The following is a 16,696-nucleotide window of genomic DNA, read 5'->3' as shown; positions in this document are numbered from 1 at the left end:
CTCTTCCCACCTCCAAACCTGCAGCAGGCAGTAGGGGGGAGTGAGGGCAGGGGGCTGCAGAACTGGGTCCATAACCCTGGCAGCTGGGGGCCCCCTTCTGGCAGGGCTGGGGAAGCAGGGGCTGTGGGTAAGGAAGGAGTGAGAGGCATGAGCAGGGCTGGGGGCGGGGGGATATATCCTTTAATTTTAATCATGGATTTCAGGTTTTTTATTAGAGAATTTGTGATTTCTTAATCTGAGAAACTGCAATTTTTTATCATGGAAAACCAGGATCCCTGGTCATGATCAATGGTTCAGCTGAAGGATATAAACATATGCAGGACAGATCCACTCTGCAGCCCATGATGTATTTAAGTGGCCCAAGTGACAAGTTGTCCAAAAATGTCTAAATCTAGTTTACTGCCCATATAGGTGCTGAAACAGCCTTCCAAACCTGAAGAAAATATAAATTAGCGTCATGTCTGTTTAAGCCTCAAGACAGCCTGAGACAATAACTCCAAGGGATAAATTCCATTGCCCCATATTAGAAATAGACAAGTGTCAGCTCAGAAAACCAAATGACAACACTGCAATACCAATGTTGGATGATCATTATAGCAGGCAACAGGATGACAGATGAGCAGTTTTCAAGGAGTGAGGTTTGCTGTAGAGGAAATGGAGGCATAAGCTAATTCATACATAGAGAATTTTATTGCCCCTTTTGAGTCTTGTGCATCAGTGGCAGTCTTCATTACAGATGAAGTAGAATCCACTATCATGCAGGCATACCTTAGCCCACAGGTTATAATTGAGTACTAAAAATCTAGCCCACTTCTCCAATTAAATAATCCTGTTTGAACTCATGCTGCTGCTGCGGAATTTGAATGAAACATGGTAAAATGGCAACAGTATTGCCAGGAGGTACACATCCAGAAATGTGGGTTTTCTGGACAATTTTCCAACACCCTAAATAGAGTGTGATCTGATTTAGCATGTTTAATTTGACTTATATTTAGTAAACAAAATACTAAAAAACTACCCCCATGTTAATTTTATGTCCCAATAGCCACAAGTATTTGAACTGAAATATTTGATTAGGAAAAAAAATTAAATATAACACACTTAATGTGGTTTAAATGTTATATTCAAGCAAATTCAAAGCTTTATGTGGAAAGAAGTAAACTTTTCTTAGATGATGTTGTTCCACCACTTCATTATATTAGCTTTCTGTATATGGCTTATACTCTTTCAGGACAGTTTTTACACATTATTAAATGTTTCTTCATTCTTGTTGCATTGTTAGCATACTCCTGCCCGCAATATTTACATCTACCGACTTTCTTCCTTGCTTCAGTGGTTTGAATTTTACTATAATGATGCCCCATACTAGTTTTTTTCTGATTAGGCATTATTATGACTACTTCAAACCAAAAACAGGAAAAAACTAACAGATCTTATGCAAACACTTTCAACTTCCGCAACTCAAGAAAAGAAATGAGACGCTGCTCTGTGAGTTTGCTGAACTGGAAGTGAAACAAAAATTAATCACAGTTTTTGTTTTGCTTTTACTTGCGGTCTGAGATTAAATAAGAAATTTTAGCTTTGGTTTTGATTTGACCTGCACAGCCAATTAGGTGAATTCATTACTTGATTTTTGGTTTGGATTATTATGTGAGTATATTTACCCTCCTGTTTACACATCAATAAGACATATATGTACTTTCTCTCACACTTCCTAGGGATAATCACCTGAAAAACATTCATTAAAACTTTGAACCTGCCAAGCTTGCCTAATACTTTATTGGCATCCATTCATTGTTACTGATGAATTTTATGAAACAATTAATTTTTAGAAATGGAAAATTTCCCACAGAAAACTAAAGTACTGGAAAATTTCCTGATCCACATCTCTAGGTACAGCACAAGCAACAGCAAGGGAAGCCTCCTGCATGGCAACTTATGTACCCAAACCTTCCCTAAAGGGACGTTTCTAAAAATTAAACTCTTTTTCTAAAGGCACCTTGGTCCTTTCACACTTAAAACAGCAATGGTTTCCCTGATTTAGGAACTTAGCCAAAGAATTGCCACATGGTATGAAGTTCCAGTCACTGCTCAGGCAGGCTGGATTCAAAATGTGACTTTTAAGAACATAAAATACACAATCTTACCTAGTAGGTACGGGTCCACCTCATTCCAATCAAAAGACGTTAGCGGGGCACAGAAATCAGAGTTCTTGTTGTTATTTAGCAAACACTCCAGCCGGGTTTCTGTTTCACCCACCTTCAGAAAAGAAACGACACAACTGCCTTACTGAAAGGTTTGGCTCCACAATCCAAGGACGTCAGGCTTTCAAAATTCCAAGCAGTAACTTTATGTGGCATTTTCTATATGGCTTTAAGGTTGAGGGTGTAAAACTGAGAAATTTACATGCTTTTTAATATGGCTCTGCTATAACTCATTTACTGGGCCTTGGCATCACATTATATATAATAAGCCATCTTTACAATGTTCTTGTTTCTGTAACATTTAATGTACCAGGGACAGCTAGAATATTGTTGGTAGGAGAGGGGATGGAATTATTCTGAGAAACCAGGCAACAGAAACAAATTACCCAACACCTTGCATTGATTTTATGGCCTTCTCCTCAGTTTGTAAAAAGTGTAAAGAGTACAAAGCTGAATATGATCCGTTTCAAAAGCAATGGAACTGGGAGATAGGGTGATAAACATACAATGCACTTAATGTTACATGTCCTTCTAGAGGGAAATGTACTTACTCGCCATACACGTAGGTAGTCGCCACTGGTTGCTAGCAGGTCTGGATATACTCCCTTGGTATCTGGGATCCACATGAGCTTGGTGGTAGGATACGGGTGGTCAAAGGTGTTCCTACAAATAAACTCTGAGCTTTCCTCATCCAAACCAACAAGCTGGACCTGTAATAAGTAACAATCAAATAAGAACTCGATTTTCTGCCTGTGAAAAAAACTCTATAATCACAGCAAAACAACCAAACTGTATTTCAAATTTACACCTGATCTCCGCAAGATTAATTAAAATGGATTGTCATGTCAATGTGATTGGACAACTATAAGAAATTTTTTGCTTACACATGCAGATGTATTCCAACCTAGGTTGAGACAACCAGTCAAACCAAATTGCTTTTAAGTCCCAGCTTGTCATAACCCACAATCTGTGGGATGTGATTTTAAGAGGACCAAAATACTACACTGAAAACAGGAGACATTTTTCATGTTGCCAGATCAGGTCTGTGCCACACAAACATTATTCCAAACAAATCACTGGCTGGCATAATGCTGACAATTTAACAATCCAGTGGAGCAGGACAAGTTGTGGCTAAATAATCATGATTCAATTCCATGTTGTTCTTGGTTTAAATCAGAATTAACTGATATAATATGTCCCAGGTCTAGGGTAATGACCAAATATCAGTCACAACTGCATTTGAAATAAAATTCTGTAGCACAGATTAATCTAAGCCATGTGTTGAAAAATAAAATAAGACAACTCAGAAAACATGCAAGCTAATTAACTCACAGCAAAATAATTCAGATGCAAAGTGAGAGGAAAAACCTGCTGAAACAGATTTAGGGTGACAGCAGACAGCAATTTAGATAGGAATGTGTTTTGTAACACAGCATTGTAGAAGGCCAATATAGTACATGGTTGTACAGACATGTGGGATGCAATGAGTAGCAGTTACCAAAAAGCTCCAATATGACCACACCTAAAATAATGCACTCGTTTCTAGGCATGTTATTAGAAAACTGACGTGAGGAAAAAATGTTCAGATGACAAAAAGGAATAATTTCTCCAGAACAGACCATGTTTATCTCTAACACCTGGAGCACTCAAACAGAACTGCAGTCTAATTGAGTTAACTGCCATATACAGAGCACATAAAAAAGAAAAGCAGTCCCTGCCATGAATAGCAAAAACTTGAACCTGCTTTGAAAGAAGGGCCAAGTACCCACAGACCTTACTGAGATCTGAGATCATGCCATTAGCTACTACACAGAATTATTTGCAACCAAGACTGCCTGCCCACAAGATGTTCAACACCTGCACAAGGGCCTCCCTAAACTCATCTAGTGCAGACAAGTTAGACCAGGAGCTACCCTTGGCAGAGCTGACCACTGCCAATGGGGGCCTCACCTAGTGGGAAGCACCTAGGAGAAAGCCCCAGGCCTCAATGCATTACCCAGTTAATTCCATGAGAACTTCCAGTCCCGTCTCAGCCTAGACATCCTGCACATCTTCCAGGAGAGCCTTGAAGATGGGATGCTACTTGTCAGTTGCTGAAGAGCAGTTCCCATGCTGCTGCTAATGCAAGGGGATCTTAGTGACATTAGGAACTCGTGACCAACATGGGTGCACCAACAGAGAATTTTTGGGCTGATACTGATAGCTGATTTTTAATGATCCAATTCCAATATGCAGCTGGGCAGCATGGAGAGCAGCATCCGGCTGGTAAGTCTGTTGTGGGGGAAGGGGCGAGGGGGGGCTGATTTGAGGCCCCCATGGTGAGGGAGGGAGTGGGGCTGGGGCAGGCACTGCACATGCAGGGGGGTGCATGCCCCTGGATCTGCATGGGGCAAGGGCAGACTGCTGCTGTTGTGGGCAGAGGTGGCGCTGGGGGGCTGGGCCAGGTTGTGCTCAGGGTGGGTGGGGGTGGCACTGGGAAGGGGCTATGGGGGGGGCTGCAGCCACTCCCCAACTAACCGTAGCTCTCCCTCCCAGTGCCACTGCCCACCCCAAGCGCAGCCCCCCAATGGGAAGAGCCCAGTGCAGTCCTGGCCCCAGCCTGCAGTGGCAACCTGCCCACACCCCATGCACAGATCTGGGGGCATGCAGCCCCCATGCCCTCCCAGGGTGCATATAGCAGCAGAAGCTGCCCCCTCCCCCAAATGAGACACGGCTCCATCCTGTGCCCCGTCGTGGCTGGGGAGCACCCCGCCCCGCCCCCCTTCCTCCCTCATTGCTGGGGCCTTGATCTGCCCCCTGCCCCTTCCCTCACAACAGACTTACCAGCTGGACCCAGGTGCTCTCCATGCTGCCCAGCTGCACTCCTGGCCACCTCTGTACTGTGCTGCAGCTGCACGCATGCATGGGGCATTTATTGGTAACATTAATCAGCCACATCAGCAAAAAAAATGCCAATTGCCAATACAGTCAATTTTCCTTATATCGGTACTGATCTAATGAGACCGACGTATCAGTGCATCTCCAGTGACCAGTACTGCTTCTACATACCGATTACAAAATCCTGACCAAAGTCCTGACCAAAAGGCTCAAAATGATCAAGGCCTACGTCACAGGACCTAAACAGCGCTACCGTATCCCTGGCAGAACCATTCAGGATGCATTGCTGCCATGTGACCTGCTGGCAGCAGTGGAATTCTTTGGCATGAACATCACTCTTGTCTCCCTGGATCAAGAAAAAGCCTCTGATCAGATGAACCACAACTTTTTATTCCAGACTCTGGAAGCCTTTGGTTTTGGGCCCCTCTTCACCCTATCCATCCATCTCTTGTACTGGGACATCTCTAGCCTCCTGAAGGCACATGGAGTGCTTTGTGCCCATTCCCAGCAAGCAAGGGCTGCCTCCTCTTTGGAATGTTCCATGCCCTAATCATTGTGCTACTGCTCCACATGCTGCAGCGGTATCTGATAGGGCTTGGACCTCTCATCAGCCAGAGCCCTGGCCACTGGCCCCTCAGTTAAGGTGACAGTGTATGCTGATGACATGACTGTTTTTGCAAGCAGTAAGGGTGTCAGTGGGCCTACTATGGGGATGGGAAATTATTTTGGGCAGCGGGCCGCTTGCTCAGTTTTGGCAAGCTGTTGAGGGCTGCAGAGGTAGCCCCACCCCTTACCAGCCCTGCCCCCTGCTTGCCATGTTGTTACTGGAAGTTCTGCCCCCTGACCTTTGCCACCAGAAGTCCCTTCCTTTGCTCCCAGAAGTACTCCTTTCTGCAAGGGATTTTGCCATCTCGGAACCAGAAAAATACCAAATTATATTCTAAAAAGCAAACATCATCTTGTTCACTGTCCGCTGTAAGGTAGACAAACCAACTAGCAAGACTGAAGTCCTGGACTTCGAAAACACTAGTTTCAACAGGCTTAGGGCATTAGTAAGGGAGGGGATGCGGGACCAGGGACTGAAGGCGAATGGAGTACATGAACAGTGGTCATTCCTCGAGGACATGATCCTTGAATTATAAAAGCTGACCATTCCCATGTGGAAAGGCAGCAGAAGGGCTCTCAAGCCCTCATGGCTCAAGAGGAATATCATGGTCCTCTTGAAAAAGAAAAGGCATACACACAATGGAAGCTAGGGACACCCCTTAAGGGGGACTATACGATAGTGGTCTGCACATGTAGGGAGAAGATTAGGAAAGCTAAGACAGTGACTGAATTCAGGTTAGCAACAGGAGTCAAGGACAATAAGAAGCCCTTCTTTAGGTATGTAGGGAGCAGAAGAAAAACAAATGGAGGCGTGGGGCACTTCCTTATCACCTCAGGACAGCTGGTAATTGAACACCTCAGGACAGCTGGTAACAGACAGCCAGGAGAAAGCCAACTCCTGAATGCCCACTTTGCTTCAGTTTTTTACTGGACCAAGGGGAAAAACATGCAAGATAAGGCTCACACAGGGCATGGTGGGAATGACAGCTTCCCACTGTTGATGCTGAGCTGGTGTGTAACCAACTTGAAAAGCTAGACATTTATAAGTCAGCACAACTGGATGAACTTCACTCAACAGTGCTGAAGGAGCTGGCTGAGGTCATTGCGGGACCCCTGGTGAATCTTAAAAAAATCAGGGTGCTCAGGTGAGATCCCTGAGGAGTGGAAGAGGGCCAACATTGTGCCCATCTTCAAGAAGGGGAAGAGGGAAGACCCGGGCAACTATAGGCCAATCAATCTAACTTTTATCCCAGGGAAAATCCTAGAAAAACACATCAAGGAGTCTATATGCGATTCACTTGTAGAGGGTAGGATTCTGAACGACAGCCAGCATGGCTTTGTCGCAGGCAGGTCCTGTCTTACCAATCTCACCTCCTTCTACGGCCAGGTCTCTTGCCACCTGGACATGGAAGAAGAGGTCAACGTTATATACCTAGACTTCCAAAAGGTCTTTGATCTACTATCCCATGATATCCTCATGGGAAAATTGAAAGATTCTGGGCTTAACTGTGTGGGCTTAACTGCTCAACGGGTCAATGGCTGGGAAACTGGCTGCGAAGTAGGACCCAGAGAGTTCTTATGAACGGATCTGTCATCCTGGAGAGAAGTGGCCAGCGGTGTCCCTCAAGGGTCCGTGCTTGGTCCGGTATTTTTCAACATCTTTATCAATTATTTGGATATGGGGGTGAAGAGCTCACTGGCCAAGTTTGCAGACAGCACCAAGTTATGGGGGAGCGTAGTCACGCCTGCAGGTAGGCTGCAGGTATAGGTGGACATGGATAGACCTGAGAGGTGGGCAAATTGGAACCGGATGAAGTTCACCACTGAGAAGTATAAAGTACTCCACCTCGGGGCAAATAATCCCCAACATACCTATAGGCTCAGTGGTGACAATCTGACTTGCACCACGGCCAAAAGGGACATAGGGCTAATAGATGACCATTGCATGAACATGAACTGTTAGTGCGATGCTGTAGCAAGCAGGGCAAACAGCACTCTGGCATGCATCAACTGATGCACCTCATGTAAAACCAAGCAAGTGATTCTTCTACTTTACTCAGGACTAGTGAGACCACAGCTGGAGTACTGCATCCAGTTCTGGATGCTGCACTTCAACAAGGATGTGGAAAACTTGAGAGAGTCCAGAGAAAGGCCACCCATATGATCAGAGACTTTCAAGGCAGACCATACGAGGAAGGGCTGAGGGACTTAGGCCTCTTCAGCCTAAAGAAGAGAAGGCTGAGAGGGGACTTGGTAGCAGCTTACCACTACATCAGGGGAGTATATCAACAGCTCGGTGAGCAACTGTTCACCAGGGCACCCATGGGGAAGACCAGGAGTAATGGATACACACTCCCGGAGACTACTTCAGGCTCAATTCTAGGAAAAACTCCTTCACAGTCAGGATGTCTAGACTGTGGAACAAACTCCCTCCAGAGGTGGTGCAATCACCTACCCTGGAAATCTTCAAGAGGAGACTGGACAGCCACCTCACTGGGGTCACCTGACCCCCAGTTGTCTTTCCTGCCTACTGCAGCAGGGGGGCTGGATCTGATGATCTTGCGAGGTCCCTTCCAGCCCCTAACAATCTATGAATCTAAAACATTCATTCGATTTAAAAAATATATTTTTGTCCTGGTTTACATGCATTTGTGTAGTGTACACAGAGGTGATTCTATGTAATAGCTTAAAATGAAATCTTACTCTTGTATATTGTGTGAGGAGTATACGTTTGTGGAGAGCTGTGGGTGTGTGGGTAGTGGGGGAGGATATGGAAGTGTAGGGGTGGGGCGAGGGAGCATATGGATGTGTGTGTGGATATGTTCTCTCTCATTAAGAAATTAGGCGATTGTGGCGTCGATGCCTACACAGTCAGATAGGTCACAAATTGGCTGGAAAGCCGCACCCAGAGAGTGGTAGTGGATGGGTGTTTTTCAACTTGGAGGGATGTGGGCAGTGGGGTCCCCCAGGGCTCGGTCCTCGGGCCCGCACTGTTCAACATCTTCATCAGCGACTTGGACGAGGGGGTGAAAAGCACCTTGTTCAAATTTGCGGATGACACTAAGATGTGGGGAGAAGTGAGCAGGCTGGAAGAGAGGGACAGGCTACAACTAGATCTGGACAGGTTACAGGGGTGGGCAGATGAAAATAGGATGGATTTCAATATGCACAAGTGCAAGATACTGCAACTGGGGAGGAACAACCAGCAGCATACCTACAGGCTGGGGAACTCCCTTCTCGTCAGTGCAGAGGCAGAAAAGGATCTTGGAGTCATTATTGATTCCAAAATGAACATGAGCCGCCAACGTGGGGACACGGTCAGGAATCCGCACCGTGTCATGTATCAAGATGCATCACGAGCAGGTCCAAGAAGGTGATCCTCCCCCTCTATGCGACACTGGTTAGGCTACAGTTGGAGTACTGCGTTCAGTTCTGGGCGCCACACTTCAGGAGGGATGTGGCCAGTATCAAGAGAGTCCAGAGGAGGGCCACTTGCATGATCAGGGGGCAGCAAGGAAGGCACTATGAGCGGAGGCTACGGGACCTGAACCTGTTCAGCCTCCACAAGAGAAGGCTAAGGGGGGATCCGGTGACCGTCTACAAACTGGCCAAAGGGGACCAGCAGGCTATGGGAGAGTCCCTGTTCCCCCGAGCACTACTGGAAGTAACAAGGAATAAAGGGCAATAAATTGACAGAGTAGATTCAGGCTAGATATCAGGAAGCACTACTTCAGTCAGGGTGGCTAGGATCTGGAACCAACTTCCAAGGGAAGTGGTGCTCGCTCCTACCCTGGGGGGGGCTTCAAAAGGAGGCTCGATAATCACCTAGCTGGGGTTGTTTGACCCCAGTACTCTTTCCTGCCCATGGCAGGGGTTTGGACTCGATGATCTACTTAGGTCCCTTCCGACCCTACCAACTATGAAACTATGTGGGGTGTGGGTGGGTATGGAGGGCTGTGTGTGGTGGGGAGGGTGACTAGGATGTATTGAGGGGGTGTGGGGGTCTGCGTATATAGCAGTACGAGGGGGGTGTTTATGTATGGTGGGGTGTGTGTGTAGGACAACCGTGTCTATACTGTCTGATTTGCTTCACTCTTCTTGGCTGAAGTGAAAGCTACCCTCCCCGTAGATGTGCTTGTTGCCCTGGAAAACATATCCACATAACTAGCCCTCCCCCAAAGGCAGCTTGGGAGACAGACCCTGTCCACCTTCCCACCCCCAATCACAGCTCATTTCTCCACCCATGGACAGTGATGAATAGTAGGCCCAGCACCTTATTGTTCATGCCCATGACCAATGAGAACAGTAGTGGGATCTACTTCAAGATCCTGTCTGGGAAGGTAATGTACATGTGGGCAAAGTCGTCATGCCTGTGTCCTCACTGCCCACTCTGATACAACCTGGAGGAGGTACTTGGCAGAAACACCAAAGCAAGCCAACCTGACCTGCCACATCCTATAAAAGCTACCCATTTCCAAGAGAACTGGTGACTTCCAGTGGTGGCTGCTGCACAAGGCCCTGGCCACCAGCAGCTCTGTCTACCACCTAGACCTGGTGGCATCGGCAGTCTGCAAGGAGGAGGTGGAAATGACTCTCTTCTACACCTTCCTGGACTACCCCTGGCTGCAGTCACTCTTTGCTGCCCTCAAAGAGTAGACTTGGATTTCTCTGAGATTGTATACATTTTCTCTATCCCATATCCAAAAGCCAAGGGTAGCGCGATCTGCCTGGCCAAACCAAGCTGGCGACCCTAAAAGTCCAAGGAAACTGGCATGCAGGGCCCAGATCCAATGATACCCTCCAACTATTTTGCCTCTTGGTCAGGGAGCATGTCACATTTGGGTCTGGATGCTTCACCTTGCAATGAAACAGACCAGTCTGTGTTGCTTTGGGCCATCCAGAAGGTGCACTGCAAGGTGGAAGACACACAGCTAATGTAAAATGTATAATCCCATGAAGGCTGTTATGGGAAGGGGGGTTCAATCAGTTGCGATAAGCACTCTCCTATATTTTCAATGCTGACAAGTGTTTTATGTTAAGCCCCTGGGAGGGCCACACAATTTCTGCACTTTCACCTTTTGTTTTTAATATTTTTATTATAAAAGTCAAAAGAAGTCTCTTTCCCCACACCCTGCTCCTCTCTCCTGAGCTCTTCTAGCCTCTCTCCCTGCTTCCCAATAAGCAGGGGTCTACCCAACTTGAGGAGGTGGCTGGCCAATTTCATGTGGAGACTGCAGGGCTGTCAGCCAGTTTAGTAGGCCGAATGCAGCAGCCCCTGCCGCCCCCTTGCTGCTGACTGGTTGTGGGTGCCCAAAAAGGGGTGAGGCCACACAACAACGAGCACTCTCAGCCAATCAGTGGCAAGGTGTTGGGGCAGTGGCAGCAGCCATTTCAGGCTCCCCTTCATGTGGGGAGCCCCCCTTCCCAGGCAGTGGGCTATGCAGCTAGGCCACAGCAGTGCTGGCCAGCATTTTATTTTCAGTAAGTTCCCCCCTCTCCCCCCAAATTTTGCAAGCACTGCCCGATTTCATGGACAATGCTGGATTTTGTTATTTCTGCAAAATAAATCACGATTTCGGTAGGTCCTTACAAATAAGCCAGGGCTGTAGGAGCTACTGTGGGCAGAGGGAAGAATCAAAACCAGCAACATAGAAAAGCTTCTCCTACTGGCCATCTGTTGCAACTTCAGTAAGCCCCAAATTCAAACAGCAAAAGAGTTGGCATGCTGCCTACTTAGCAAACTGCATTTCAAAGAAAATGACTTTCGTCTTACAGTTGCTGTGTTTTATTCCTGTTTAATGTCTTTTTTTTTTTTTTTTGTAACTGTCTGGGCTAACCTTAAGGCTTGGGGATAAATGCCAAGGAAAAGAAGAACTGTTCAGTCTTGAATATCATTCTAGTATAAAAGAAATATGTTGTAGCAGTTTCAGTCCAGAAATTATGTGAGGGGCAAGGATTTCTTAGGGTGATATCTTTTATTGGACCAACTATGTAGTCTGGATAAAGTTAGACAAGCTTTCAAATGCATTCTTCCTCAGGTCTCTCTGATCACAAGAACCAGGCACAACACAGTGAAAAACAGCAGAGGGGAGAGGGTGAGAGAAATTCTCAGGGGCTGCATGCGCACAATTAGCAGAAGAAAAGAAGGTGATTACTGGAAGATCAAGGCCTATCAAAAGGGGGGAGGGTCATTCTCACCTTTCCTGTGTGGAAAGAATTCCAGAGTTGGGTAAAATATAATGTGCCATCAATGTTTAGTCCTTGGTTCTTAGGCTGCTTGCAGACTTGTTAAAAAACAAAACAAAAACAACAACAAAAATCCCACACTCCAGTGCTTTACTTTAAACTCAGCATGTTCCCCCGCTAAGCCCAATGCATGCCCAGAAGAAGCAGTGCATTAGTTGGACCCAGCTCATCTAATGTCTGTATAGATATGGCGCTTTAGTGGGGGGTTTTTGGCACTTATTTAAAACTGACTGAATCAGTTTTAGCTAAAAGCATCAAAGCCCTGCTGAAGCGCCTGATCTATACAGACGCTGTGGAGCCAGGTTGAAGTAGCGCGCTGCTTTCTCAGTAAAATGCGTTTTTAAAAAAAATATCTGCAAGCAGCCCTAGTGTCCAGCCAGTTTATGAATTTTTATTCTGAAATTTGTATGAGCAAAATAAGGAGAGAGAAGTGATTGTTCTATGAAAAAATATGCTTCTAATGCTGTCCTCCCTGCCCCTCCTTTATATTTTTTCTACGAGAGTTCACTCTGGTGCATAGTTGCTGTTTAGTTTCACCGGTGCATTGAAAAATATATAGAGTTTTCATTACAAAAGTATGGCCGCATTTGGGTATTAACTGTTACCCAATTTAAAACAGGTAAACTCACTTCTATCTGGTGACAACTCAGTTTGATTTGCTTCTCAGTTTTATTTTCAAGATGGGATTCAAAGTCCTAAGCCCTAAGTGTCAGAAGTACTGTACTGTATTTGAAGTTTTTTAAATGCCTGGTTTTGTTAGAGGAAGAACTTCAGCAAAATCATCCTCAGCATCTTGTGTACCTTATTTCAACTCAAACTCATTTCTTTGGCCTTGCAGCAGCTGTAGCATTGAGTAACTCCTTAACAGTTGGCTCTCTAAACAGTAGCAGGTTCTCATCCATAGCCATAGCAGGTGAAGCCTCCTTCTGTCATGTTACTAGGAAATATAACTTTATTTAGAGGGTTATGAGACACTTCCATATCTTCTTCTTTCCCTGGAACAAATTTACTTTTCTTGAATGGCTGAAAATTGTTTTTGGCATTACACTGCCATACTTGAAGAAGAGGAGCATCATCTAGCAAACTCATGGATTTCAGAACCGTCTGAACCGGAGTCTACATCAAGAGCAACAGGAGAGCACAGATGATCACAGTTACTGTCCTCTGTAACTTTCCCACATTCTGGCTTTTCCTTTTCTTCTACAAATCCTGTTACAGAAGCCTTTCAGTAAAGTCTTGTTTCATCTGCCGTCATCTGTGGGAAACTTCTCAAGAAGGTGAGGAAGTCTTTCACTCTGCTGATGCTCAGCTGGCTTATCTGCTATCTGTTTCTCTTAACGCTTTTTCTTTTTTTTTTTTTAAGTGGCAGTGATGCATATTTTCCAGTTGATAAAAAACAATGATTACAGGCCACATGCAACTAAAACTGGAGCAGCAAACAGAACAGCCTTTTCTTTTAATGCATGCTCAGAAAGTTGTGTGCCTCCGCTCCACAAGGTTCAAGAACAACCTCATCAGCAGTAGGAGCTTTTCCTTCGTTCTCATGCTCATCGCAGCTTTTCACCAGCCTGTTCTCAGTCAAAAAAGCTGATCCCTCTGCTTCCAGATTCTGCAAGCAACCAACTTGTGCAACTCCTATTTGACTCCAACTTGGCTTTGATTAACTCGGGAGCTTGACACCCTTAATTTTTTCTTTAAGCAAGAGGCTTCTTGGCATTTGGTCTGTTTCTTGACAAAAATAACTACTGTGACCTGATGCAAGGAAGTGAAAGGACATGCTCATGCACTGCCATCATAACATTCTGCTCACCCTTCACAAATGTTGCTCTTTAGCAGCAGCTGTTTCTGCTACTGGGAAAATGTTACCAGAACCATTTGTTTGTAAGCAGCTATTGCCTTTTCAGGCTAGGGACAGAAATTACACGTTAAGTGACTGGAAACCAGCTGAAATCTGTAATATACCAGAAGTTCTGTGCACATAAACTGCTTTCAAAATGGCCAAAGCCAGTTTAAGTTGAACCTGGGTGTATGTAGTACCAGACTTATCTGATTTAGGTTAAACTGGCTTATGGAACTTCTGTCCCAGATCCACTCCAGATTCAAGTCAACTCTTAGTCCCCCAGCATGCAAAGATGCTTTGCACCTCCCCTGTAAACACCCCCTCCCCCCTTACAGGGTGGGCAAAGCTGTTTGCTCCAGCAGAGCAGGGAGGCATACTCTAGCGCCCCCTGGCTTCTGGCCTGGGTCACTGCAGGCACGTGGCTGCATTTCCAAAATCAAAAGTGCTGTCTGTTTACCTGCTTATTAGTTCAATCTATGCATTTTATATTAACCTGAGAAGATTGAATCATCAATTTACCCTCAGGCTTTTTGACAGTCTGTACTTAGCCACAAGGTGTTGTTGCAAATTAGCATCTACTGTATTTCACACTTCTCAAAGACCATCCAAACAGGAATTCCCCAGTGCTTTGTAAAATTTAATAAATAGCTTCTCAGCTCCTCTTTTGGGGAAGTACTAGCTCCCAAAGTACTAGCTTTATTTTACAGATGAAGACATAAGGACAGTGAGGGGAGAAGCTTGCAGCAGGGCCAGATATAAACTCATCTATTCCTTAGCTCCCAGTCACACTGCTTTCAGAATAACAAATGATTTCATAGACACACCTTTAAAATGGAATCAATACATCCAGTTTTCCACACAGTGCAGACTGCCTTAAGGCTTCAGCAGATACAGGCATGAAAAACTGTCTCTTTAAGTTTGTAGTTTTGCAAAATAAGCAATTTAAAGATAATAGGTATGGCATCCTAATGTGAAATTTCAATCGCTTGGAATGCCAATTCTAATTTTTTTCTCCAAGCATATTGTGTTGACAAGCTTTAACAACAGGTGCGACATTAGATAGGGATCAGGAACCCAACACCAATATAAATGTTTCAAAAATTGGAATAATCAAGCTATGCTTTTATAATCAAATAAACACTGTCAACACTGAGGTAGATAAAACTCAAGTGGCATTAATATACGCAATATAAAATTTATACACACACAACCCTCCGCCCCTAAAATTAATATATAATTAATGTAAAAGATATTAGATTGACCCAAAGAACCTTGTCTGCCTATGTCCTTAGACCAACACGGCTACAACCTATACCCCATTAATATACAATCATGCATACTCATGGGGAATAATTTAGTCTTAAACACTTTACTAGGTTCTATATTAGCCATATCAACAAGAGACAAGACACCCTGGGCATATACATCAATGCAGCTGGTTCAAAGAAAGCCTTTATTCAATACACAGAAGAATCAAAAAAACCTAAGTGGTATAAAATGAACAGGACAAGACAAAGAAATGCCATTTTATAAAATTCAAGGATATGTTCTCAGCCAAGATAATATGTTCAGATTTGGCCACTCCATATCAAAAAGAATATGCCAAAAAGAAAGGAGATTCAGAGACAAAATTGGAGGATAGGCAGAATGCTCAGATAAAAAGATGGGATTGTTCACTTTAGCAGAGATTAAAAGAAGCACAAGGGCGCACACTGTTCTTTATACCACAGGTTCTTTTAAGAGGATGCACAAACATTCCTGATCAGGATACAGGAACAAAATGGCATTAAGCAAAATTTAGACAGTGGCCAACCCACAATCAAAGGAAATGCCCTTTCTGCAAAAAACATTATTTAGCTTATGGTATTCATTACCAGAAGTTAGTATAGAGTCCAAGAGTTTAGCAGGATTAAAAAAGGATTAGAGATTTGTAAGGGTAAACAAGCATATCTAGTTATAGAAAGCATTAAAACAGAGACTTTGAAAGGAGTTTAAAGCTTAAGTCTCTGAGACATAGCCTAACGTTTAAGAATTAGAATTAAAAGGGAAGTTGTTCCTAGAGGCAGGTTGCTTCCCAATGCTCATGGCAAAACCTTTTCTTCTAAAGCAAGCCACTGATGCCATCCCTTAGACCAGGGATACTCTTTAAACTCAAAGCACACTCCACAGTTTCCCTTAATTTAATACCACCCACCCCCCCAAACAAAAAACTAGTTTCTCTTTTTTTTCTACCAAAGGAAAAAAAAAATCTTTTTCTTGCAAAAGTTAACTTAAGCCATGACAGGTCAGAATGTTTTTGACACTATGGATTAGTATTTGAAACAACTGCGTTTATCTTGTGAATGACGTGTAGGTGCTTGCACACCTAACAGTTCTAATACTGCACAGTGCCCTTAAAAGGATCTCAGGTCACCCAGGCTGAAAATACTTGCTCAAACCAGTGGTTCTCAATCTTGTTAGAGCCAAGGCACTTCTCAGAAAATTCTGGCTCTTGGTTTTCATTCATTTTTTGGCTACTGAAGAATAGCAGCACAGTTTTCCTGTTGTGAAGAACTCAAAGTCCACAACAGATCAGAACGTTTTAAATACTATGAACTCCTATTTGAAATCTCTGGGTGCGTGGGGACCAGGCTTAGGAAGACCAGGGCACAGGTGGTCTTCTCGTCGATCCTCCTGGTCAGCAGGAGCAGTAGGCATCACGTCACCTGTGTCAGAGAAGTCAACCTGCGGCTCCAGAGTTGGTGCCACTGTGTGGGTTTTGGCTTCCTGGACCACAATCCGCAAGAGACCTCCTGGGCCGCGATGGGCTTTATCGCTCCACAAAAGGTAAGAGTCTCTTTTCTTACAGGTTGGCTGACCTCCTACATCAGGCTTTAAAAGAAATACGATGGGGGATGGGAAGGCAGATGGAGAGAGTGTCGAA

The 16,696-nt window shown here is 44.7% G+C and overlaps 1 protein-coding gene across 1 annotated transcript in view; it reads right to left on the bottom strand.

The window, feature by feature from the left end:
- Positions 1–16,696, bottom strand: part of DCAF7 (DDB1 and CUL4 associated factor 7) — a 38,432-nt gene that overhangs the window by 9,649 nt on the left and 12,087 nt on the right. Inside the window, exons 2-3 of the mRNA XM_006017830.3 lie at positions 2,756–2,914; positions 2,148–2,259 (exon numbers count right to left, since the gene is read on the bottom strand). Of these exons, the coding sequence (XP_006017892.1) occupies positions 2,148–2,259; positions 2,756–2,914 (271 nt within the window). The remainder of the gene's footprint in view (positions 1–2,147; positions 2,260–2,755; positions 2,915–16,696) is intronic.

This window comes from Alligator sinensis, unplaced genomic scaffold (genome assembly GCF_000455745.1).
Source record: "Alligator sinensis unplaced genomic scaffold, ASM45574v1 scaffold444_1, whole genome shotgun sequence".
Taxonomy (NCBI): domain Eukaryota; kingdom Metazoa; phylum Chordata; order Crocodylia; family Alligatoridae; genus Alligator; species Alligator sinensis.
Note: the sequence above shows the minus strand (reverse complement) of the source record. Positions and strands in the feature narration are given on the sequence as shown.